This window comes from Tachypleus tridentatus, chromosome 11 (assembly GCF_004210375.1).
Source record: "Tachypleus tridentatus isolate NWPU-2018 chromosome 11, ASM421037v1, whole genome shotgun sequence".
NCBI classification, from domain to species: Eukaryota; Metazoa; Arthropoda; class Merostomata; order Xiphosura; family Limulidae; genus Tachypleus; species Tachypleus tridentatus.
In genome coordinates, this window is record NC_134835.1 from 41707943 (window position 1) to 41733596 (window position 25654).

Consider the following 25654-nt stretch of genomic DNA (forward strand, 5'->3'; position numbering starts at 1 on the left):
AAGTCATATAATAAGAACAACTTATAAAACTGAAATTTTTCTGCAACTTTTTGTATTCAATTATGTTTTTCTGTTGACATTTTGATAAAAGTCTGTACACTTCATAATAACGAATTATAGAACTTTCAAAAGGTTCCAGATTCCAGATTTATAGACCCTACACAAGCATCCAATAAAACTTTCATTCTTATAACATTCACTTTGCATGAAGGCATAAAACATACAAGCTTTAGATGAATTTAAAGTTTACCATGAATTTGTAAAGACATTTAAAAATGAGTCAACATTTTAACTATTAGTAAATGTACAAAAATAAACATTTATGGTTTCACATCATGACTAAGGATGGAGATATTTTATCAACCAAATTAAAATAACATCTCTTGTCGACTGTATAAAACCAAACATACTATGGTAGATGATAGATAATAGGTTACTTAAGACATTAAACTCCTGGTATCCAGATGTTCCATGTTATAGAATAATGAAAATTGATATTTTTTGTTGCTCCTCTTTGGACTAATATCACCTTACCAAAAAATAGTTCATGTGAGATACTGTTATCATAAAAAATAAATGATGACGACTTGTTTCAAGATAAACCGAAAACAAGAACTGCCCTGTTGCACTCTGGAATAAAGGAAAGCATTTTCTAAGTCTCAACATAAAAACACTAGGTACATTAGGAGTATTAAGGAAACATAGTCAAGCAGTAGCATCAAAGCACTCAGTAAGTACTCTGTCTTTCTAGAAGTTAAAGTTTCTTCTTTAGCTTGCTAAATTCAGGAGTAAAATAAATATATATATGGAATGAGCTGGAAAAAGGAAAAAAACCTTTTTTCAGTATGTTCCACACACATTAGTATTGTTTTGTTAGTTATCAAATAGTAGTAACTACTGTTATAATCTTATCCTTTAATGAAAGATGCAATGTAAATTTGTTTTTCTCAATTATGATATCACATGAACTCTGCGTCAAAGAATGTCAAAAAACACTACAAAATTTCCAAATACATAATCTGTTCCTAAGTCTAAACTTCACATTAAAATACTTTGTTCTTTTCAAGAACTGTATAAAACCATAAATTACTTTTCACACCACTTTATAAATTTTATGTTGTTGTAAGTAGTTTGTAATATACATACAAATGGTTTTTAAACTGTACTTTTCTGTAGCTATTTCAACAGTTGTTTCTACTCTTTCATGACCTCACATCATATGAAACAGAAACTTGTAATAACAAGTTTTTAAACAAAGAGGGAACTCTTTACAACCTATAAGTTGGAATGGGGTAAAAATATTCTAAATAATAAGTGCATTGTTCAGAGGCAAGACTCCTCTCAGAGGTGTGCACTTGGATTTTTACATTTTTCTTTGAGAAGCATATTAAATACTGATTAGGTGTATTTTCTAAAACTGTTTTAGATAAAGTTTCCAAATAAAGTTAAAACTATTATATTTGCTTAAATTCTGAAATGTGAAATGCACTTGCTATAAGAGTTAAAGTAATGATGTGCATCCAAAACTATCCAACCATTGCACAAGCCACAATGATTCCCCAATAGTTTAAAAGTTAAAAACCAAAGCAACTGTAAGAAGTAATGATGATGCTAAATAGATATTTAATAGATTTTTGTTCTCAACATTATTTTATTTTTGAACTTTCCTAATAATTTCTAACAAAATTGAAATTTTGCCTATAGGTTCTAGACCTCATACAATACAGACAAAAAAAAAAAATTTTTCAAGAAACCCAAAAATGAAGAGTCAAAATTTTTAGTCACTTTCCTGGTTTATTAAGCTCATTTACTCAACACTAGAATAAGTGTTAGTATGTAAGAAACTATTCAAAACAATAACCTTGGGACAGTTTTCAAGGAACATAATCAAGTTCCTTTGGGCTTCTTAACTTTGTTCAAGGACTATAAATAACAGTGCTACTTGAAATTCCATAAGTGGATTAAAAAACAGGAATCAAAAGTATCATAATCAGCATAACAAATATGAGGATTTTATTTGCTTTGATCATGTAGCAAATTTACTTTTAAGCAGACATGACTTAATGATACACATGTAAATCAATGTACTTTAAGACAAACTTCCATTAGAGACCAACAGACTGCTCTAACTGGTCAACAGAATGCATTAAAGCTAATCAGTATCAGTCTTGCATGAATGTCCTCATGATGAAGTAAGCTGTATGTTACACTGGCTATTTCATGGTGACATGTATAATATATATACAAGTAATTCTTCAGTTCAGTTGTTTTTGTGCAACAAAATAGCTCTTGGCAGTTTTATGTAGCTCTACTTTTGTGACCAAAATAAAGAATCAAAGTTGACACCAATGACTACTATGATAAAATTTTTCAACTTCCGTTCCTTGATAGGTTAGGGAAAACAATTTATAGTACTTCTTATATTTATTAATGTAAAAGAACTGTAATCCACATTCAGATTTTTAGCACCCACACAGAAACCTTTCAGAATAAGTATCCAGATTTGTATTTTTGAAAATTACATCTTAAGTAACCTAAATTATTACTTTGCACCATTTAAGAGCATAAAAATTACTATGGTGAACATGTAAGGAATCTACCAAAGTAAGAATCTTTCATTTAAATTTCATATATTTTCACACTGAGAACATGCTAATGGACATTTAAGGGAGAGGTGGACAAGGCAGCTCTCAGGATTATCTGCAAAGAATTCTTGTAATTGACAAGACACACAAATGATTATGTAAAATGTTTATCATAACTTTCATTTCCTATGAATTTTCATGAGTGATTTACTGGCCCAGGAATAGGTTATAATTATTATGCAAAACATGTTGATAGTTTAGAAGGTGAAGAAATTTATCATACAATTTCAATCATTTTAACATTTAAGAAAATTAAAAAAGATATTAATTAAATGCTATGTATTTTCCCATTCTTGCCTGCTGTGTTGAACATTTTAAACTTACATGGAAAGCCTCTGCAAAGTTCATCAACTGGTGTGGACATTTTCTTCTCACTAATTCTTTCATATTTCTGCCTTTTTGTGGCTGCTCTGAGCCCTTGCCAAGGAAGACTACCACGGTTAAAATACATCAACACATATCCAAGAGACTCCAAATCATCTCTTCGGCTTTGTTCTTAAAAATGAAAAAAACCAAAAACATAACTGATTAAATGCCACTTAGTTGCTGCTTCATTAAATTGAATAATAAACAGTATATTATTCTTACAAAAGAACATTACTGGTCCAGAAAAATCAGACATTTCCACTAATACCACCATTCATTTCCATTCACTGTCAGAAATGATACATAATGTCTCATAATGAAAAAAAAACAATACCATAAAAAAGTATTATAATTAAATATATGTCTGCTCTGCTCCCTACCACAAAACAAATGTAAATGCTATTAATGCACTTTCTTCATCAGTCAAAACGTAAATACTAAAAAGTTATTAAAAGTTCTGTTGTAACCTTCATGACACTTTATACCCTAAACTAATTCATTCTTTACAAGTTTTTCTGTATCATTCCTTGTAGTTTCATCTAAAACTTACCAATCCCCATATGGGTGTTGATACTGGCATATCTGGCAGTTCCTGTGAGGTTCTTATTTTCCCTGTAGGGAATATGCTGATTGGTTCGAGCATCCCTGTATTTTTTGGCTAATCCAAAATCAATGATATATACAAGATTCCCTTTTTTTCCCAAGCCCATGAGAAAATTATCAGGTTTTACATCTCTGTGGATGAAGTTTTTGTTGTGGATATACTCTATCCTGCTAACCTATATATATATATATATATATAGAATTAAATTCATAAACAAAAAAAGGGTTATTTTCTAAACACAAACAAATCTTCCTTTTATAAAACAAAAGTAGATTGAAACAGAACATTTTTTATCTTCACAAACTTCTTCCAATAACATTCAAACCATCATTTCACAAAGTAATAATTTATTTCAATGTAAAAAAACAATCATTTGTTTCACTTAATGCTTTTGATATTTTACATAAAATTCTCCTGCTAAAATGTTTCTTCCCCAAACTGAAATGTTCAAAGCAGATTATTCTCTAATCTTGTAATCAAAATACTCTTCCTCAATATGTAGCTACAATTTCAATGGTTCAAATCAAGCTTCTGAAGTAGTCAAATTTTATAAATGACACTAAAATTCTAGAAAAATAATTTCCTATTAAAAAACATTACTAGATTAACAATGAAATTTAAGTTCTTATACTGAATTCCACATTTAAGTCCTAGTAAACAAAACATACACTGAACAGTAAAAAAATAACCTGAAACTACCTAATTAAACAAAAATAAAAAACAAAAACTAAGAAATTAAAAGAACTGACTTATACAATTTAAGCTAAGTAACTTACATCTAGAAGCTTTACAAATGTAAGCCTTTCACTCTTATTTAGTATACTATGTGTAATACATGGCATACAAACATTATTATACAAAAATGTATTCAACTCAATTTTGAACACACAATATTAGCAAAATATAAATTTACTAACTAAAGATTTATCCTATAACATGTATATCAATCTGTGGTCTATATTTAATTACTGCTGTAGTAAGTCCACTCAAGATTTTGTGCTTAACCAAAGGAGTCAAAAATTACAGTTAGTTTAAAAATTAAATTCAAATATTCATTGTGAAAAACTCACAAATAAAGTAAGAAACAGTCAAGAAACTGTACATGCTTCAAGTGATTTCTTTACTTTTCCACCAAGGTTAACTACTTTGTAAGGACTTACATGTGTGCTTAGAAGATTTAAATATATAACTGGGACTAAGCACAATAGGACTACTGGTATATTAATTATTAAACAAAAACAATACTTTAATAGATTGTTTACGCAGAGTATTCATGATGAAACTTTGTAGAATGGACAGCAACTACCTGTTGTGGAGACTTAAGTCCAGAGGACTTTTTAAATGTTGTCCTCTGGACTTAAGTCTCCACAACAGGTAGTTGCCATCCATTCTAAAGTTTCATCAAAAACAACACTTTACAATAAATTTCTTTTCCATAATAATTCCACAAATAAATATTCATTATACTACCACAAATGAAACTAAATATGCATACACTTACAATTTAAAATTACTGTACAATGTAATGTAAACACACACTTGTAATAAATTAAACAGTTTATGTTTGCTATTTAATATTACAAAATATATTCAACTAACAAACATAAGAAAAACTTATCACCTTGTGCTTTATTTAAATGAAAAATTGTTATCCATGTTTATTTCATAGAGTAATGAACATGATTAATCACTCTTTCATTTTGCTTACAAGCTTAACTAATCACACTCAAATCAATTTTGCTTTTACTTTTTTTTTAAAGAAAACCAGCATTTCAGCCCCCCCTGAAAAGTGTCAGCATGTATCAGTTTAAGAAAAGCTAAAAATGAACTAAAAATAGCACCGCTGTAACACTTTTTTTTAGTTAATGAAAAATATAAAAAACCCTGCCATAAATAAATATCAAAACTAAGTTAATGAAATAAAAATTAAAACTAAAACAATGTCTAGAAACTAGTGACACTTAAAAACTGTCTTGATTTGGTTTGTTTTGAATTTTTTGCAAAGCTACACGAGGGCCATTTGTGCTAGCTGTCCCTAATTTTGTAGTGTAAGACTAGAAAGAAGGCAGCTCTTGGACTACTCTTTATCAACAAATAGTGGAATTGATTGTCACTTTATAATGCTCCCACAGCTGAAAGGGCGAGCATGTTTGATGTGACGGAAATTCGAAACCAAAATCCCCAGATTACGAGTTGAGTGCCTTAACCAACTGGCCATGCTAGGCCAAAAACAATGTCTTGCATTTTTTCAATAATTTATGCAGTTATTATCATAAACTAATCAGCTGATTATACTATACTGTAGGTGTGTGCTACAAGGATGTAAATAACAACCCAACATGTTTTGAAAGTAACCAAGTCAAGAAAAGGTGTGTGGGCATACACCCACACACACAGTATGAAATTACCATTTTCTTCACCAATGGTGTGTTCTAATTTATTTAAAATAATAGGATTATTTATTTGCCCCTTTCACATCTGGTGTTTATCAGGTCTAAATTGAAATGTACATTAATTTTACCAAATGAAATGTTGTACACACACACACTACAAATAGGCAAAAATTTCCTACTGTTTAATTTCATATTTATGCTGAGGCTACTTGATAATAGGACAGTGACAATTTTGATATATTTTTAAATGTGTGGTCAAACTAAAATTTTAATGTATGAAACATTTTGTTCATTGTCCTAAAAGTGTCAGAACATCTTTCCAGCTACCAAAATAAATACCAGAATGCTGTTCTGGTGTGCTGCACTATGAGTCAAGCACTGCAAAGACCACTAAGACTTAAGTGTTTCTAGTTTGTAGGTTACAACATCATAAAAATATTGTTAAACCAGATATTATGTACAATAATTTTTTTATGAATCCATAAATCTTTATAAATATATAGTAGTCATAGATAACAGTGCAAAAAAACTAGTGTAAGACAATGTTAACTAATATTACTGTCAATATGCAGTCTACAAACAAATACACTGCTGGCCAAAATCTTAAGGCCAATGAACATAACGAGAAAATATGCATTTTGCATTGTTAGGCTCAACCACTTATTTGAGTAGAGCTTTGAAAGACGAAAATAAGAAAAGGGAAAATAAAAATAAACATTTTAGCATTTAATAGGGAAAATGTAAACATTATGAAATTAGCCTAAATACTAGATACTCAAAATTTTAAGAACATACCAAAAAGAAGTCCTAAACAGGGTAGGAAATGCCCAATGAGAGATTTCAATAGTGAGTTGCACAGCCATCATTGCGAATACCTTCAAACATTCACTTTCACACGGTCGATATAAGCATTTGCAGAAGGCTGGCTGGAATGTTATTCCAAATAGTGAAGATGGCTTCAAGACGATCAAGCACTGTTTCAAATTGACGTCTATTTCTATAGACTTCCCTTGCCATCCACCTCCAAACATTTTCAATGGGGTTCAGTTCGGGAGAACACGCTGGATGGTCCAAAAGAATCACGTTATTCGCCATGAAAAAGTGCTTTGTCCTGTGGGCATTGTGGATTGCAGCATTGTCCTGCTGAAAGATCCAGTCATTTCTATACAAGTGAGGGTCTTCAGTCAATAAGGATGTTCTCTCCAACATGCCAGTGTAGCCAGCTGCTATTTGATGCCCCTGTATAACCTGAAGCTCTATTGTTCCAAGGAAGGAGAAAGCACCCCAGATCATGATGGAACCTCCTCCACTGTGTCGTGTAGAAAATGTCTCCAGTGGGATATCTTTATCATGCCAGTAATGTTGGAAACCATCTGGACCATCCAGGTTAAATTTTTTCTCATCATAGAACAAAACCTTTGTTTACTTTCCTATGTCCCACGTTTGGTGCTTCTCAGAAAAGTTTAACCAAGCTATTTCATGGTGTGGAAAGAGGCGTGGTCTTTGAAGACATTTATGGTTTCTAAAGCCTTTCTCTCATAGATACCATCTTATTGTTCTTGAGCTGCATTCTGCATCAATAAGCACCTTAATCTGCTTCAACAATCAGCTGGTGTCTTGCCAGACAACCCATCGAATCCTCCTGCTCAACGCCAGTGAAATTTTCTTGGGCCAACCACTTAAAATTCTTGTTCTGAATCCCTCAGGATCTTTTAAGAAATTTGTAACAGCAGTTTTACTATGCTCAATCTCACCAGCAATGGCACGTTGAGAGAGGCCTTGCTTTTGCAGCTCAACAATTCTGCCATGTTTTCACCCAATGTTACACAGGAGATGTCAGTGGGAGATGTTGAAAATGCAAATGCTTGAACACAAATGACTAAATTTCATTACATGTTTACCGATTAATGCTTCATTTTAGTATGGTCTTAAACTTTTGATCACCTAGTATTTAGGCTAATTTCATAGTGTTCACATTTTCACTATTAAATGCTAAAAAAGTTTTTTTATTTTCCCTTTTCTTATTGTCATCTTTTGAATCTCTACTCAAATAAGTGGTTGAGTCTAACAACACGAAATGCATATTTTTTCTTTATGTTCATTGGTCTTAAGATTTTGGCCAGCAGTGTACATCATATACTTACAAAAATTAATCTCAACACTTACTTACAGAAGCTGACATACATTTAACTTTATCATGCACGTTTATTTATAAATTTAAAACAGTTTCAACTAACGTCACATTTATGTGAATGTTGTGTTCATCCACAGTTGTTATAATGACATTTAATCTTTTTACAATTTATCTGTGATTATTCAACATCAATCACTTGTACAGCTTCTGGAAGTGTCAGTTCATTTTCAACCATATTAACAGTTTTTTTTTTCTTCTAACAAGTTATAGTGTTATATTTATTATAGTGTAAGTGTGTATTTATGGCAATTCTAAAGAGTATTTTAGGCATGATTTAAGATTTTAAAAGATTTTTGATAACATACATTTGCACTTGAAAGAATGAATAGCTCATAAGTTTGCGAGTTACACACCATGCAAAATTCCCACAATAAATTACAAATACAGTCATCTCTTTCACAAAATACAAGTCTACTACTTAAGGCAGAGAGAGAGATGAGTGTATGATATGTACTACCACCTATTTATAGAAATATTTGGTCAGTAAGGTCAAGAGTATTGAACCAGTCCCAAAAACTGCTACATTTTGACAGATACAAATGTAAACATGTTTTACACATTACCAAACTAACAAGTAAAAATTCTGCCATCTTTTTTCCTGCTTTAATCTAATAAGTTCAAGATATGTATCTACTACAAAACTATTTTTAAAAGACATTCTCCATAAAAAAAATCAAACTAGTAAACACAAGTTAAATGCTTGAAATCTAGTTCAACATTCATAACATAATTATTTCCATCAAACTATGAGATCTATAGAAAGAAAAACTTTTATAATTCCCAATTACAGCATATTTGAATTATACAGTAAGTTTTCTATCTGCAAAAGGTTTTACTAAGAAAATATTTTCTTCATGTGAATTCATTTATTATAGACAAGTGTTTCTGAAATTGGGGGTCACAAGATCATAAAAATATTGCTAAACCAGATATTATGTACAATCATTTGATTTCACTTGTGTTCAAAATGATGTTTTTACAGAATTAAATATTTCATAAATCTAATTTTGGATTTTTATTTTTCAAATTACTGATACTAGTTCCCAAAACTAACTGTCTATTTATTGAATAATAGTTACAGAGAATGTAAGTTCATTACATACAGGTGGGCATTCACCAGAATAAACTTTTTTTTAAACTTGCAGGTGAAAGTAACTTAATAGATTTGAAATATTAATACAATTACAAATTCCATAGTATATTTTTTCATTGTCAGAATAAACTGTCCCTCAAACAGTGAACTTCATTTTTTTTTTAAACTGATGCTCAAACTAATTAGATGATTTGCAAACAACACATCTAATAAAATAAAATTACAAAAATACTGTGATGCAAAAATTAAATTTTGTGGTTTGAAACATGAACTTTAAAAAAAGACTTACCAATTGGTCAGCTAGAAGTAAAACAGTTTTCAAACTAAATTTTCTATTACAGAAATTGAATAGATCTTCTAGACTGGGTCCCAAAAGTTCCATTACCATAACATTGTAATCTCCTTCTGAGCCACACCACTTCACGATAGGGATTCCCACTGAAAGTTCAATGATGTTTAAAGTAAAATAATAGCAACCAGATTGTTTTTATAAAACTTATTTTACAGCAACTTCTTGAAAATATATAAAAGCCCTTCCATTGACTGTAGTTGTACTAAACAAAATAAAATATTTGTATACAGTAACATATTATATGTTGACATTTTCCTTACCTAAAAGATATATTACATGTATATAATCACCTCTCTGCAACACAGTTATTATCTTGCACACACTGCCACATAAACTTCTGCAGATGCCACTAGCTTTAAACAAAGCTCCTATCCTTACACATGTATACTGTGTTACCCTATGTCAAGTGCAGATACTAAGGAGGGATGGATGAGCTTAATTTCTGTATTTCCTCATTTAATGTGGATATGGGGTAGATTTTCCCTTTGAGGCATCACCAGCCACTTGATGGGTTCAATTGTTACCACAACAGATATACAGATGTGTGTGTTGGATAAGGTGGTTGTGAGAATTTGCAAAAAACAAAAAAAAAGAAGACAAAATTACAATTCATCATCAGATTGTTTGTTTATTATTAAACCTAAAGCTGCACAATGGATTATCTGTGCTGGTTTTAATATTACGAGTGTTTAGACTTACCAATAAGCTACTTTCAGAGCCACTGTAAAAGTAGAGAATGATGACTGAAATCTCAGTGGTATAATGAGACAGTGTTTCAAGGGCTATCACATCCCCACCTGCAAAACCTAAATCTAATACAGGAGACATCAATAGATAGAAGTTATGAAATAACAAAGGTAATGGTAAGAAATGACAAATAAGTGTCATTGGCCATCCCATAACAGAAGAAACTAGTCAGATGGGGTGTTTAATCTAACCAGGCAAAGTGGATGAAGTTACTAAAGGTAGTAGAATCCTATTACCAGAGAAAACATTGGCAAGTGTCCTAAAAAGGAACAGTATGAATAAGATAATGATGAATAGATATAGAGAAAATACCCAAGTTCTAGGGCAGTCTGGAAAGGAGATAAACTTATTCATGTGGTAATTGATGTGGGAAAAGGTCAAGATAAAAGAGAGGAAAGATATCTGCAAGGAAAAAAATGAACAAGTATGTCCAAAGCATGCAAAATGAGGTTGAACCACATCAAACACACGGCATACTTAGCCAGAGTTGTAGAGCATGTAACTGAATATTAAATGAGTGTAAATAAGGAATGGAAATGAAATGGAAAGTCAATGATCATAGGACACCCACAGTGGTAGCAAATCAATTGAAAACCATAGAGGATGGAAAGATTGGGAAGGGTAAAGGTCTATGTGTGATAGTTAAATTGCAACTGCTAATAATGGACTCAAAAGATAAATTCCAGAGCCAGAAAGAAAGAAGCAAGTACCTCCCCAGTGATTGCATAATCATAAAAATCACACCAGTGCCCAGACTTTTGAAAAACTTTGCATTAGTATACATTTTATTATATAATATACAAAGGGAACCACATAAACTATCTACTGAAACTTTCTATATTAGTATTAAATTGAATAACACCTGGTATCAATAACAGTCTTAATTTGAAGATCTTGTGCATGAGGACAATACCTGTTATTTAAATTTAGTATGCTGTAAACATTTCATAACTTATTAAAAGCTTAAATTAAAAACATATTAATTACAAAACCACAGTTTAAAAAGGTTTTGCAATTTAGGTGACATTTACATAATTTAATTTTGTCCTCTGTATGTTTAATAATTATTGATATCTTATTTATTTTAGTGCAATATGCTAATAGTATTTATGAATATAAAATAAACAGAACACTATACATAGCTCAATAAATTATCTAATAGAAAACTGGACAACAAGCATCAGGCAATCCTGGTGCGACTCACCAAATGTGCTAAATGTCAACTGCTACGATTTTTGTTTTTTAATAAAATAAAAGATTACAAAACTATAGAAAGAGAAATCAGAGCAAAATTGAAAATTAACAGGTATACATTTCTTTGGATTATAAATGTGAACTTATGCGAGAAATAAATAAATTTAAAATTTCATAAAAGATGTGTGTGTCTTATTTTTTGCTCTAGTAACTTTTTAATAAGTAACATGGCAGTAGTTTAGAGGGAGGTTAAGAGAGCCTGGGGCACTCAGGTAATTTGTTTCTTTTCAGTCCTTCATGCAGAAGTAAGGTCTAAACTCTACAGGGAAGGAGAGACTTGCTAAGCAGGTATGATGCATACTGGTCATTAATGTGGTTTCATGAAAATTAATTTTTAGTTGGATTAGCTGCATTAGTACTTGGCTAACTTACCATGGAAAAGCTGTAAAGAGTACAAAATGGTATAAATGAGAAGAGAAAAGAGTTAATCTTGCTTGAAGATTGGAAAGACCAGAGCATGTGGAATGCACATGTTTATTTATACACATGGTGGTGATGTCTGTCTTTGGGTGTTGTCAAAGTCAGAAATGAGCAGGGACTGCAATATGCACTACATCTCACTGGTTTGGGATCAGTTAGTTCTAACTATTAAGTTATATGGTTGAGTAACCTTTTATTGAATTTTGGGCTCCTTTATTGCAGGAGTCTCTTTCACCAGATTCTTTTTTTCCAGTTTAGTTATTTCCTCTTTTTCCTTCTTTTTTTCTCCTCAGTGATGGATGACCCAAGTTGGAGTTTCAAATGCTTTCTCAACATTTCAGTTTATCTACCTGTTTTTACTTCCTTTGGTTCACTGGCAATGGATGAACATTCATTCTCAGTTCTTCCCTCAAAGTTGCCCCATCTTTTTCATTGCAGACAGTGGGTTTTTACTCAGAAGTCACACTAAGGTCTGCTGTTATTCTATGGACATTTGGTGCCTATATACTACCTTCCAATGTGGCTTTCTCAACTTGTGACTTCATTTCATTTTCATAAGTCATCTCATTTGCAGTGGCTGGTTCAGCTCTTCCTTTCAGTCTCAACTCCCACACTATACTTCATTCACTTGGATATCTCTCTCACTTTGTACATAGGGCAAATTCAGTCCATAGGTTTGATATCAGGACTTGTCTCCTTTCTTTCCTACAGCCTTTGTTGGGTGTTTTTTTTATAAAGTCCTTTGTTCCTATTATATATACCTATACTTTATAACTTTTTACAACAGTCTGAGCTTTAAGGAGATTTTCAACAATTATGTTTACTCACATATCAAATAGGTCCTAATACTTTTGACAAAAAATAACATTGTTCTTTATTTTTTTAACCACAAAAATTCAAAACACAGGTTATTAAAATATTCTAACAACATTCACAGGCTTTAAGAGTAGAAGTCAATATAATCAACTGAAAATTATGAGTAGCTAAAATGGGACAGAAAAATAACTGCTATAAAAATATATTTCCCCACCATTAATGTAGTACCATCAGTTTTTATATTGTATAGCACTGTTTTTCCAATACCATCTTAGTTGTTAACAAGTATATGATATACTTCAATCACTTAAACTATTACTAGTAGTAACCCAGTTGGATTATGAATAACAAAAGCCAAGAAAAACAAACATTTTATCATTTTAGACTCACCCCCTCCTTGCATCATTCTGTAGAACTTGCTTTCAATGTGTAGCTGAGGATGTTTGGTTTTAATACATTCTAGCTTAATAGCTACTTCTTCTCCAGTACTTATGTTGGTTCCTGATAACATAAAAAGGAATAGTAATTTAAGTATAAAATAGCAAAAAAATGTGTATGTTATTCAGGAATTTAAATAGAAAGGATACAATTAAAGAAAGAAATACTCTTTCAATAACAGAACATACTTTAATGAAATGAAAACCACATGGTATCTGGGAAAAACAATAGTCCAATCCACTCTGATGGTCAAACTCAAAAGAAATAACTGTAACAGAGATCAAATTCATATAGCAAGTAAAGAGTGGCCAAGATAAGACTGAGGTTCAGAAAACAAGATAGCTTGGCTTCCGATAATATACATGTATATTCAAGATACCTACTTTATTCATTCTAAAAGATTTGTCACTCAGAGCTTAATTAAAATGAATGGGACAAACTGAATCTAAAAATATCTAACAGAAGGCACTAATAACCAAGCTGCTAAAGTATGACATCTAAAAAAGTGTTATACCATAGTACATTGATATCCATGCCAGGAGGTTCAAACTCCTTTTGGATCAAGAAAACAACACCAGACTGAATTACATACAGAAAGGAAAATTTTCAAATCACATGAAGCACATCTAAGCTGAAATTTTATATAGATAATATCTCAAATGTGGTCATCATCCAAGGAAATAGTTTAAGCACAAGCCTAGTTTCAGTGAGATTACCTATGGCCTAACTATTGCAAGCCCAAAGAAGAAAGTGAAGTCCTAGTAGATTCTAATACAGGTCTACTACTACTCAAAATGTACAGCATGTAAACAATGTAAAAATAAAAGGATTACTTTTATTGCTATTATTCCCCCACCCATTTGGAATGACCATCACTTCCAATCCAGTTTGAGTCAAAGACCAAATCCAAGTCAAGAATAAGGAAAATGCAAATTTACTAAATGGTTTATCAAATCAAGATCACTTTTTTTTTTCTTATCGTAGCTTTAGGTTCAAGTTTTGAAGAATGCTATTAAAACTTGTTTTCAATTATTTTAAAGCTACAATTACTTATATTACAAGCTTGTGAAATAATCTAGATGTGATTTCTGCTATCAGTTTAACTTTTTCTGAAATATACCTAAATAGGTATGTGGAAGTGAAGATTAGATTAAATATGGAATTGATATTCAGGTTCTTTAGTTTTGAAGGTAAGGGGTTACATACTATAACTTCAAGAAGTGACCTAGAATTTGGCTTTTACTTGTATTGTATGAACATCAAGCAATCTCTAACCCCCTCTCCTACACACCAAAAAAGAAAAAAGAAAGGAATAGATATTTTTGAACTGCACTGTACATTTTACTTATGATAATGGGTGAATCTGGAGTTTTTGTCTTACTGGCTATCTCCATGGATCATCTTTACAACAGAATGACTTCTATTCAGATACTTTAGGAAAAAACAAAATCACTTTAGTGTGAACACCAATAATAAACAGGTGACTACTCTGTATCTAGTAGCTCTTATAAACTTTGGAAAGTTGTTTCAAATAAGCCTGCAGCTACACCTACTGTAAATTTCCAAAGATTATACGTGTTTTAACATTTCCATAAAAATTGCATATTATCACAAAAATGATACAGAAGAAATTTTTATGAATGCAGCCATAATACACTGAGACTTACCAGTGCAAAAATAGGCCTAAGATGAGATTAAATTTAGTTACTGCTTTAGGCAATATTACGATCAAGAGAAAAAAAATACAAGAAAAAAAGAGAGTTGTGAAGGAGTTAGTCTTCTCACACACCACAATAACAAGTCAAGATTATTCCTTCATATAGTTAGTTAAGGTTAACAATGTAATTGTTCAGACACTATTGATCTTATTATAAAACTTTGGTAACACTGAAGTTGGAGTACTAGAGATAGTTTTAGTCCTTTTATTACAGGAAGGTTTTGTTGAAAAACATTTACAGCTGGATGTCTAAAACTAAAACTAGTTTAAATTATTTAAGCTGCTGGGAGAGGCTTAAATTTTGGACTTCTTGTCTCTAAAGGTTAAAACTCATTAAAGTAACCAAAACTGTTAAGACTTTGTACAGCCTTCCTATGGTGGAAACACATCAATACAAAACTGTTCTGGTAGCTGTGATACAGACATTTTCCTCTAGAAAATTTTTTAGGTTAAGTGTTATAAATTTGTGATTTGCCTATTAATGTGATTTATACTGTTTGTTTGAATTCTATTAAAATCTTGTTGTTTTTGTTAATGTTAGACAATATTCAACATAGGGTACTTTTTTCATGCTGATAGAAAGTTAATCTCAGTGGGTAACCTGACTTTTTTTTCAACATTAATATTTATGTCAAAATCTCAATATCCCTAAACAACAAAAATTGCACAATTCAAGAATTTCTTTTATAAAAACCCTCTGTATATTTATGAGTTTATTAAAAAAATTTAAAATCTAAAAACCCAAAACAGACAACTAAATTTGTTAGCTATCCAAAAAATCAACTCATTGGTAATGGGGATCAGATCCTGAAAGATAGCTCTCCATATCAAATTACTGGTTAAAAACGTTTTCTAAATATAAGACTGTGGTTATTATGAATACAGAGAATTTAGCAATGCAATATTATTTAAAAAACAAACTGACCAAAATCACATTCAACTTCACTGATTAGGTTCTCATTTCACATTTTTATAGCTTTCTATCAGAATATAAAAATGATTGAAGATTAAGGTAACAAACATATGTTATAACAAGGTCTTAACAAATTAACCCACACAATGACATATCTATTCCAAAAAGAGGTTAAAATATGAGCATCATTAACAATACTACTTTAAGAAACCTTAAAATTCTAATAAATTACTTTGCCAAAATATCTCAATGTCCAAACTTTGTATTACCTTCCAGCTTTTCTAAACAAACAACAAACTAGGAATACAAAACACAATAACCTAACCTCTGTACACAGGGGTATTCTCTGTATACTCAGGCTTAAATACACATTCATAATATTTTTCTTACTCGAATATCCTTTTCCTACCTCCTCCTTCCTTGCTAATTTACTTACAGTTCACTCACTCTGCAGCTTCCAAAGTACATTTATGTCATGCCACATGATGCACGAAAGGGAAATAGGCATATTTAAAGGGCTACAGGGGAGTTGCTAGGGTCTCAAATACAGTTATATCTTCATCATGTTGTAACACATCTTTCACAAGTAAACAATATGTCGGTAACATTTATGATAAAACTGGCAATCTAAATAGTCAGTAGGTAAGAGATCAGTCTTTCAGACTGGAAGTCTCCCAATAAAATCAGGAGACTTGCCAGTTATGTACTTATTACCTTAACTTTAACAAAACTTTCAACACACAATGATATTTTAAGAATTAGATTAAACCTTACCTGCAGCAGTTCAATACCTATCTGATCAGGGTCTAATAAATGCCTTCAAAATGGCCATTAGCCATTTTGTTGAGCATGGATAAATGTGTGATGTCTTCTCGTGATGTTAATAAATTACATTTATATCATAATATCACTACAGAATTATAGAATCTAACATTTACTTACTATCCTTTATTATACTAACACAACATTCTGTTATGTAATATTTATTTCTCCTCATATAGTTATTAAAACATTTACACTGTCATCAAACATGTCGCATGTAATCTGATTACACCATAACACTTAGGCCACTATTATGTGTATCACATCCCAGCCAGCTTTATGTGCCCTGGTGTTTGGCAAAAGGCTTCACTGGTACTCAACATGACAGATGTAATGTGTTGGCCACATTAACCAAAAGGCAACTAGTCAATGTACCACACCACAAGCTCTTGGATTTGATTATCACTTTTATAATGCAATCATACATCTATAGTGTGAAATGTATTTTGCAGCAAGGGACCTTATATCACAAATCTCAGATTGAGAGTCAATCATGCCAACTAACAGGCTGCCTTCAGCCTAGCCATTAGGAGTCAAAATGTTTTAAAATTAAGGTAATGAAAAAACTTATTCATGGTGCTAACACTTTTGAGAACCTGAATAATATTACCTTTAATTTTTTTAGGCATAACAAATTTTGGCACTGAAGAACAAATTAATGACAACGGCTGATCTTAAATAAACTTTTCACTAACCAGAATAGAAGGAAGATTTGAGCTTTTATTTCACCTTTAACATTTTTTGCATCTTTCCACTACATAATCATATAATTTATGTAGTTCTAGACCTCATACATATAATTTTTATGTGGGAGTAGGACTTAAGTTATTCTAACATTAGTTATACCTAGTCTGTTACTGCATTTATATAAACTGACAAACAGATTAGCATAAAATTTAAAAGATAAAACAACACTTCTGAATTGTATCTGGCAACTTATCTGCAAATTGTAAGTATAACCTTTAAAATAACTTACCAAGATAGATGTCACCAAAAGAACCACTTCCTATTTTTCTTCCAAGCCTGTACTTATTACCGACTCGAAGTTCCATTGCTATAGGCATTAAAATAAAAAGTAAAAACTATTATCTAATTTTCATTTTATTTTCATACAAACATTGAACTCTGCAAAACGGTGATGCAATGTAGTTATCACTATCAGTACCACATTGATCTAATTGACGTTATAATCTTGGGAATAAGTTACACGATTACCTTCTTTCACAAATTTCCCTCGTGGTTGAAACTTAACATCTCTGTAGAAAAAAGGTAGTTCATGTATTCCGTACTAAAGTCAGGAATTACCGAATTTTACATTTTTCACTCCTTTCATTGTAAATATGTTAACACGTCTACTGCGTTATATCCAAAGAGACAGTCTCACAATACCCGGATTCCCTTAATTGGTAGTTCATACGACTGTTAAGTTTATCTTTTTGTCAACCAGACGGCGCAAAACCTTAACAGCTGACATAGACGCACAAACACAAATATAAACATCCTTCAGTTTAGTGATAGAAACAACAAAGATATAAAAACAAGCTGAGAGTAAGGCTTAATTTAATGATTATGACTTTAGATCGATTATCTTTAAGAAAAAAAAAGTTGAAATAAATGTATTCATAATCCAAAAACTTCATATGAAAAAAGCATAATAAACAAACATTTAAATGTATCATTACCTTCTTGATATATTTTAAAATTAAAGTTAACAAAATCTTGTTCAGCCGGCGCTTATTTCATTTATTAGCTAAAATAAATATTTTGTGTTTTTAATAGGTTATGACGAGTGCACAAAAAAAACTTTATAGCAATAAATTTTGCTTAATGCACAGGTTTAGGCAAACGAAAAAGTAAAAAAAAATATTTTGGTTTTACTGCCCATAATGAAAAAAATTTAGAGAATAGCATGTTCTTTAGTTGTTGTGTAAGAATGTTGTTTTTGAAAAAAATATATATATCAAGCAATAATTAGATGATGTGGACTGATAACTTGAAATATTTTAGGGTTCTGATTATTTTATTGATTTGCTTCTTATTGATGACTAAGTGTGTTTGAATTTGATGACCATCATGTATAGAAAGGATGTTAATTGTTAATGTTGTTCAAATATTTTGTAATCTCGTTATTAAAGTGTAGCCATACTACTGTATTTTCCAGTATTGTTCAGAAGAACGCCTTTTCCAAATGGTCATTGTAGAGAACTGGCAACTAATGCAAATTATGTCCATATAACTGCGTTTTAGAGCGTTGTTCATGAGAATGTCTCTTTCAAATTATTCGACAAAAAGAGCTGTTCATAAGGGGAAATCCATACCTACGTTATTTTGTTGTTAATAGTCGCTTCCTTCATGTTAGAAATATCTCGTAATTCGTACAAAAAATATTGAATCCCATAGAGAATCGACTGCGTTATATTAAAATAATTTTGAATAAGCAAATCAACACGTGATATGAAAACTACAGCCAATTTAAAGTTGCGATGGAACAACGTATATATCAGAACTATACAGTAAAATTATTGAGTGTTTTTCAGGTAGAGTGATACCATAAAAAATGACTGCTTTGGGAAAGAATATGATATCTCTTTCATACACAAAATATTTAAACATTCAGACAATAAAAATGTATTATAATCGGATTTAAAATGTTCAAGACAGGGATATCATTTGTACTTTGTGGGATTGGAAAAAAAAAAGAATGTGGATCAACTTGATCACCATGACCGTTCAGAAAAAAACAAGTCGCCCCTCAGCCGTGGTAACTAAAGTGCGGAGTCTTGTAACAGATAAGGCTCCATAAATACAAACACCAGTGTCAAAAGCTGTCTACATGTACCAGGAAACATAATCAAGAAGGATCTTCGTATGGGAAAGCAACACAAGTCGCGTATACTCAAGTTGCTTCCATCGAGTTCCATAACATATCTGTTAAACCGTTGCAAACTTCAGTCATTTAGAGAAATAAACTAGTATTCTATACGTAGACATATCGGTCAAATCCCACAAACGTAGTCCCTATAAATTTCTGTGCGATTGGAATGTTGGAACAGGTACAAGAAAGTTTGATGGTTTATAAAAAGTCAGCAAAGTAGAAACGTGTGCTGTAGACAAGATAACCTTTTGAAATAAAAAAAACGCAACAAATTTATTATCAACATGCACATGAAGAACTCGATTGGACGTGGCAACATCGACTGTAACGACGTGGTGAGGCTCCAAAATTGTTTTAATATAATGAACTCAATCTCTTTGGTATATTGGATATTGCCACTTCAGTGGATTGTTTCAGTGTTCTACCAGTTTGGAAAATCTCATCACTAATCACGAATGTGATACGTTAAATACATTAAAACTATTAATTATATCTTGTTCGTTTAATGTGATTATTTTGATATTTTCTGCAAAAATTTCTGAATTTGTTTACGCTTAACAATGTTTTTTTTGTTATTAATAATGCTTGTATGTTCATTGGATACTTGTAATTTTTTACACTTAATTCTGCATGTCTGAATTTTATTTTAATCGAAGAACTAATTCAATTTCTCGCCTCTAGTGGCACAGCGATGTGTCTGCAAAATTATACTGGGTTTCGATACCCGTGGTGGGCATAGAACAGATAGCACTTTGTGTAGCTTTGTGTATAGTAACAAACAACATTAAATTTATTTTTCTACTTAGAAAAACATAAAAAGGCTTAGAGGATTTAGGTTTTCAGGTGGATATGTTGTTTAAGAACAAGGTATTTATCTACAAATATACCTGATCATCATGTAACAGACCTGACAATACACATTATCACTATGTATTAGATCTACAGATATACGCGATCATCATGTAACAGACCTGACAATACACATTATCACGCGATCATCATGTAACAGACCTGACAATACACATTATCACTATGTATTAGATCTACAGATATACGCGATCATTATGTAACAGACCTGACAATACACATTATCACTATGTATTAGATCTATTGATACACCTGATAATCATGTAATAGACTTGTAGATATATACTCTTCAAAAAAAGAAACGCAAAAGGCAAAATTTGAGACATATTGTTAACAAGTTTATTCCGGGTAGTTCTGTATGACATGTGTGGAACTTTGCACATTCACTGCTGAACATCCAAAGTCTGCAAAAGCGAAGTCCACGCTCACTAGTTGAAGTTTAACGTCACTCAACGTCAATAACGAGTATGCCCCCCGTGAGCATCAATAACTGCTTGGCATCTCCTGCCCATGGAAGCGATGAGATGACGAATCACATCCTATGGAATGGCTGTCCACTCAGCCTGCAAAGCTGCTGCAAGCTGAGGTAGAGTCTGCGGTTGAGGTTGTCGCCGTCGCAGACGTCGGTCCAACTCGTCCCAAAGATGTTCGATGGGGTTTAAATCTGGTGAGGGCCAGGGAAGAACGTTGATGTTGTGGTGTCTCAAGAAGACAGTGGTGAGTCGAGCTGTGTGAGGACGGGCGTTGTCATGTTGAAAAACGTCGTTGACGTTCACCATGATGGGTTGCACGTGGGGCCTAAGAATCTCGTCGACGGTTGCGTACGGTCTGATCGAAAATCCTACGCAGCCCTTGTATGGTTGAGGCAGTAGACGTCGCAGTGGTGGTCCTATCCCGAAGGTGACGTAACCGGATGTTAGATCTTCTGCGGGCGTGGTCACACGAGGTCTGCCAATTTGTGGACGGTCACAAGTTGATCCATGTTGTTGGTGACGATTCCATAGCCTTGTGATGGGGCTTGGGTGGACATTCACAACTCTGGCAACATCTGATGGAGATTCGCCTGCGTCCAAGCGACCAATGGCGTTGTTGCGTTGTGCTTCAGTCAGTCTTGGCGTAACTGTATTGCGTGTCGGTGGCTTAACACTGAGCTATGGAAACCGAGAACCCGTCAAATTTATAGGGTTTATCTTCTATCTGCAGAACATGCAGATCTCTCAAACAAATTTATTGGACACGAATGCGTTTTGGCGAAAAATCCGATGTTTTCCTCCGTTTTCAAAGTGCACAACTTTTATTGTCATTTTGGTCTGACAATCAGTGCCTTAACACGTGTAACATCACATACTCTGAGCTTGTAACGTTATTACATATATGTCTCTTTAAAATAACAAAAATATCCCTTTTGCGTTTCTTTTTTTGAAGAGTATATATTATCACTATTTATTAGATCTACAGATCTACCTTATCATCATGTAATAGATGTGATATACATTATTGCTACGTAATAGACACCTGACAATAGACATTATCACTATATATTAGAAATACAGATCTACCTTATCATCATGTAATAGATCTATAAGTATACGTGATCATTATGTAATAGATATACAGAATGTTCCATCACTGTATATGAGAAAATGTAAGTATTCGTCTGAAACCTAAATAAAATGCTTATGAGTTTTAAATTACTTTCAACATTTTAATTAAAAGCATTACTTTAAGTGCACCTCCTTGAGTTTCATAAGCGGTAATATTTATACAGCTACGAAGTATGTAACAGGCTTCATAAAATTTTATTTTTCCGAAAAGGAACCGAGGACCACCTGTTTTAACCACTTGAATAGTGTGTTGTCTGTCAGTCATTTAGTAGACACAAAGGACTCTTAACCTTGGAATATATGTTATTGTGATGTCAATAAAACGTGCGCATGGAGGTTGCAACATAGCATGACGTAAACTTCAAAGTAGGATATAGAAACTTTTATTACTTTTAATTTTGGTTCTCCACGTCTTTGAAACAGAACGCTTTCGGAGACCCTGTGTATGTATATCCAGTATACGTCACTATATTTTATCGTGTTGTTTAAAAGATGTTTTTGGAAGTATTTTTCTGTTTATTATCAATGCTGAATGAGACGACAAGTTATAACTAAAAGCGATTTCCTTAAAAATATAGTCTAGCCAGATACACTGGGTCATTACTAAAGAGTACAAGTTTTCACAAAGAAACTTAATTGAATAATATACAATATATATATAAATTGTCAATGCTATTTATAGCGAGAGATTTACGTGAAGTTAATTCATCTTACGTTTTTGTGATGATCTATGGAATTCATGAGCTGAAAGATGGCATTGGCAGGTATACATTTGCTAAGGACAGCAAAATATACATTAAACGAATCTTTTCTGTTTTTTTGCAGGGGGTTCAGTATATTTGTTTTTCTTTAATTTCGCACAAAGCTGCACGAGGGTTATCTGCGATAGCCGTCTCTAATTAAGCAGTGTAAGACTAGAGGGAAGGCAGCTAGTTATCATCACCCACCTCCAACTCTTGGGCTACTCTTTATCAACGGCTGAAATGACGAGCGTGTTTGGTGTGACGGGGATTCTAACCCGCGACCCATACATTGTGAGACGAGTGCCCTAACCACCTAACTATGCCTGGTCATTACAATGTAATTAAGCTTAAACCGTAAATAGCCCATCTGTAATACCATTTGGCTGCTGAGAAGGTTTTCTTGAAACATAAATGACTTAATCATTATATATTGTTATTTCAGCGCAAAGATGTACAATGGGCTAAATTTGCTTAATGAAAAATTTAATATTTAAAGTTTTTAGAGCAAAAATGGAAAGCAATTTTCTGTAGCCTAATATAACCGCCATCTTGCTTACAGTTATAGAACACATAAAAGTAATGTATGTTTAAATAAGATGGAAGGAATGAGCCCACTCAAAACGCTGTGCAACAGCTCAAAACAACTTGTATACTATTTCTAACACGGTCTTTCAGTTTCCAGAAAAAAAAATCAATTAAAATAGCGCATTGATTTACATTTTCTGTATTATGTATACCAAAATTTGAAAATGAGAGTTCATGTGACATCAAAAACCATTGATGTTCATTAACACTGACTGCTCTTATAAAATAGCAATAGCAGTCAGTAAATGTTGAAGTGCGGGACATCTATGATAAACCCATAGCGTTGTCAGTAAATATCCCACCAGGGGTGATTCAAATTCACGCTATAAATAATATAGAAGAGAATAAAGCCACGTCTTCCTTTTCAAACGTATATATTGCTTTGAGAATTATTCTGGTATTACCTGGCTACTAGTGGAGAATGAAGCTTCTCAAAATTAAAGCTAACCTAAACTAACCCGAGATCCACGATGACTCAAGAAGTTTTAATTGGTTTGTCCATCATATCAAATGAACACCAAATCACGGATTCATTGAACAACGCTTTATAAATTCCGTTCATTAATCAGAATCTCAAAAGTAAATTTTGAGTGTCAATTGTATATTGTTTGTGGTGTAATGTTACCAGTTTGATTTCTCACAGTCTTAAATTTAAACCTAAAGATAAATTTATTTGTGTTGTATGTAATTACAGATGCCATAGTTGTATCGCTTAAAACAGTACAGCTTTCTTACAGGGCCACGACAAGCAATTAATCTTAGCCTACACTATCACAATAATGTGTTTTCATATTTTGCCAAGGAGATCATACTGGTAAAAAATTATTTCTAATGCTGGGACAAAATTAACCCAGTATTGCTCTATATTATTGTTCTAATTTCTTTTACTTTATTATGATATTTTCATGAGTACGATAACAAAGACAGATCGAATATATTCAACCGTTGAGAAAGTACGATGTTTTTACTTGATACTTTTAATGGTGGAATAAATAAACGAATCAGAATGCATCTGCTCCCAGAAGAAACTATAAGCCAGTTTTAAAGAAGTCTACTTCTAAAAATTTGCGATGAAACATTATAAAAAGGATCTTGTTTTATTAAACATGAGATTATTGAACATACAAAAAGGAACCTACATCTGTTTCAGCACGAGCTTGTAAAAGGTCGAGTCAGAGTTTTAAGTTATTCCAAAAATTATGTTCAATTTGTGACAATTTTCGAAAAAGTAAACATCTTTGTATAAAGTTTGTTATTAGGTTTATGGAAAAGACTTTTTGTCCGTGACTTGTAGTAAATCTGAAGACTTATAACGTTGAAAATTGAGTTTCGATTTCCGTGGGGGGCGTAAATAGACTACTGTCTAGCTTTTTGCTTAAGTCCAATATAAAAATAATAAAAATAAAGCAAACAAACAAAGCTCTGAAATTTTTGCGCCTAAAATAAAGTGACAAAAAAGAGTGGCTATTTCTTATGAAATTATATTACAAATATCACATTTTCAGATCGTTTTTTTTATATTATAAAGCTCAATAATATATATAAGTATATATATATATATTTTTTAAATTATCAATATAAACACAATTTTTAGTTGATTGTATGTGCGTATATTTTCGCCAACATTTACCAATAAATACTCTCATATTAAGGTTGTATACCTGTGACCAAAAATCCAAGCCTTTTTTTGTTATTATGTACACGAATTTTAATTTTCAACAGAAATATGAACCGAATTATCTAACTGGTAGAAAATACTTCTAGCATTCCTTTTGAAGTACAAAGTTCATGTGCATCATAATTTAGTTTTCCACCATTTCAATAATTTTCAGTCTGATAAAACGTATTTGCCTGTATCTCACGGACTATTTTAAAGAGAACTTCCTAACCATTTTTACCCCCACAAAGAATTCGTTCAATTCAAATACATTGAATTCTTACCAAAGTAAGCTATGTACTTACAGCAAAGCTAGAAATCAGTACAGTTAATTAAACACAATTTTCTTACGTTTCTGCTTATAAAAATTAGAATGCACTCTTTCATATGCTGGGTAGCTTTGTTACTAACGGTGTTTTCGATCGTTATACTGAGTGACCTAGTTTCTTATAATTGATTTTTGTTTCCAAGAGCCATAAGGAAAGCGAAAGAAATAGTATATAAGACTCTTTTTGACTGTCCTGTATTTGTTATTTATTTCTATCAAAA

General features: G+C 32.0%; 1 protein-coding gene across 3 annotated transcripts in view; it reads right to left on the reverse strand.

The window, feature by feature from the left end:
- LOC143232020 (casein kinase I-like) overlaps nucleotides 1-18191 on the reverse strand; it is a 46142-nt gene extending 27951 nt beyond the window's left edge. For all 3 annotated transcript variants that reach the window (XM_076467003.1, XM_076467002.1, XM_076467004.1), the window contains exons 1-6: nucleotides 17990-18191; nucleotides 17751-17828; nucleotides 13275-13385; nucleotides 9585-9733; nucleotides 3562-3790; nucleotides 2970-3140 (exon numbers count right to left, since the gene is read on the reverse strand). In XM_076467003.1, coding sequence (XP_076323118.1) covers nucleotides 2970-3140; nucleotides 3562-3790; nucleotides 9585-9733; nucleotides 13275-13385; nucleotides 17751-17826 — 736 coding nt within the window. In that variant the 5' untranslated portion in view covers nucleotides 17827-17828; nucleotides 17990-18191. The remainder of the gene's footprint in view (nucleotides 1-2969; nucleotides 3141-3561; nucleotides 3791-9584; nucleotides 9734-13274; nucleotides 13386-17750; nucleotides 17829-17989) is intronic.
- Between the last annotated feature and the right edge of the window lie 7463 nt (nucleotides 18192-25654).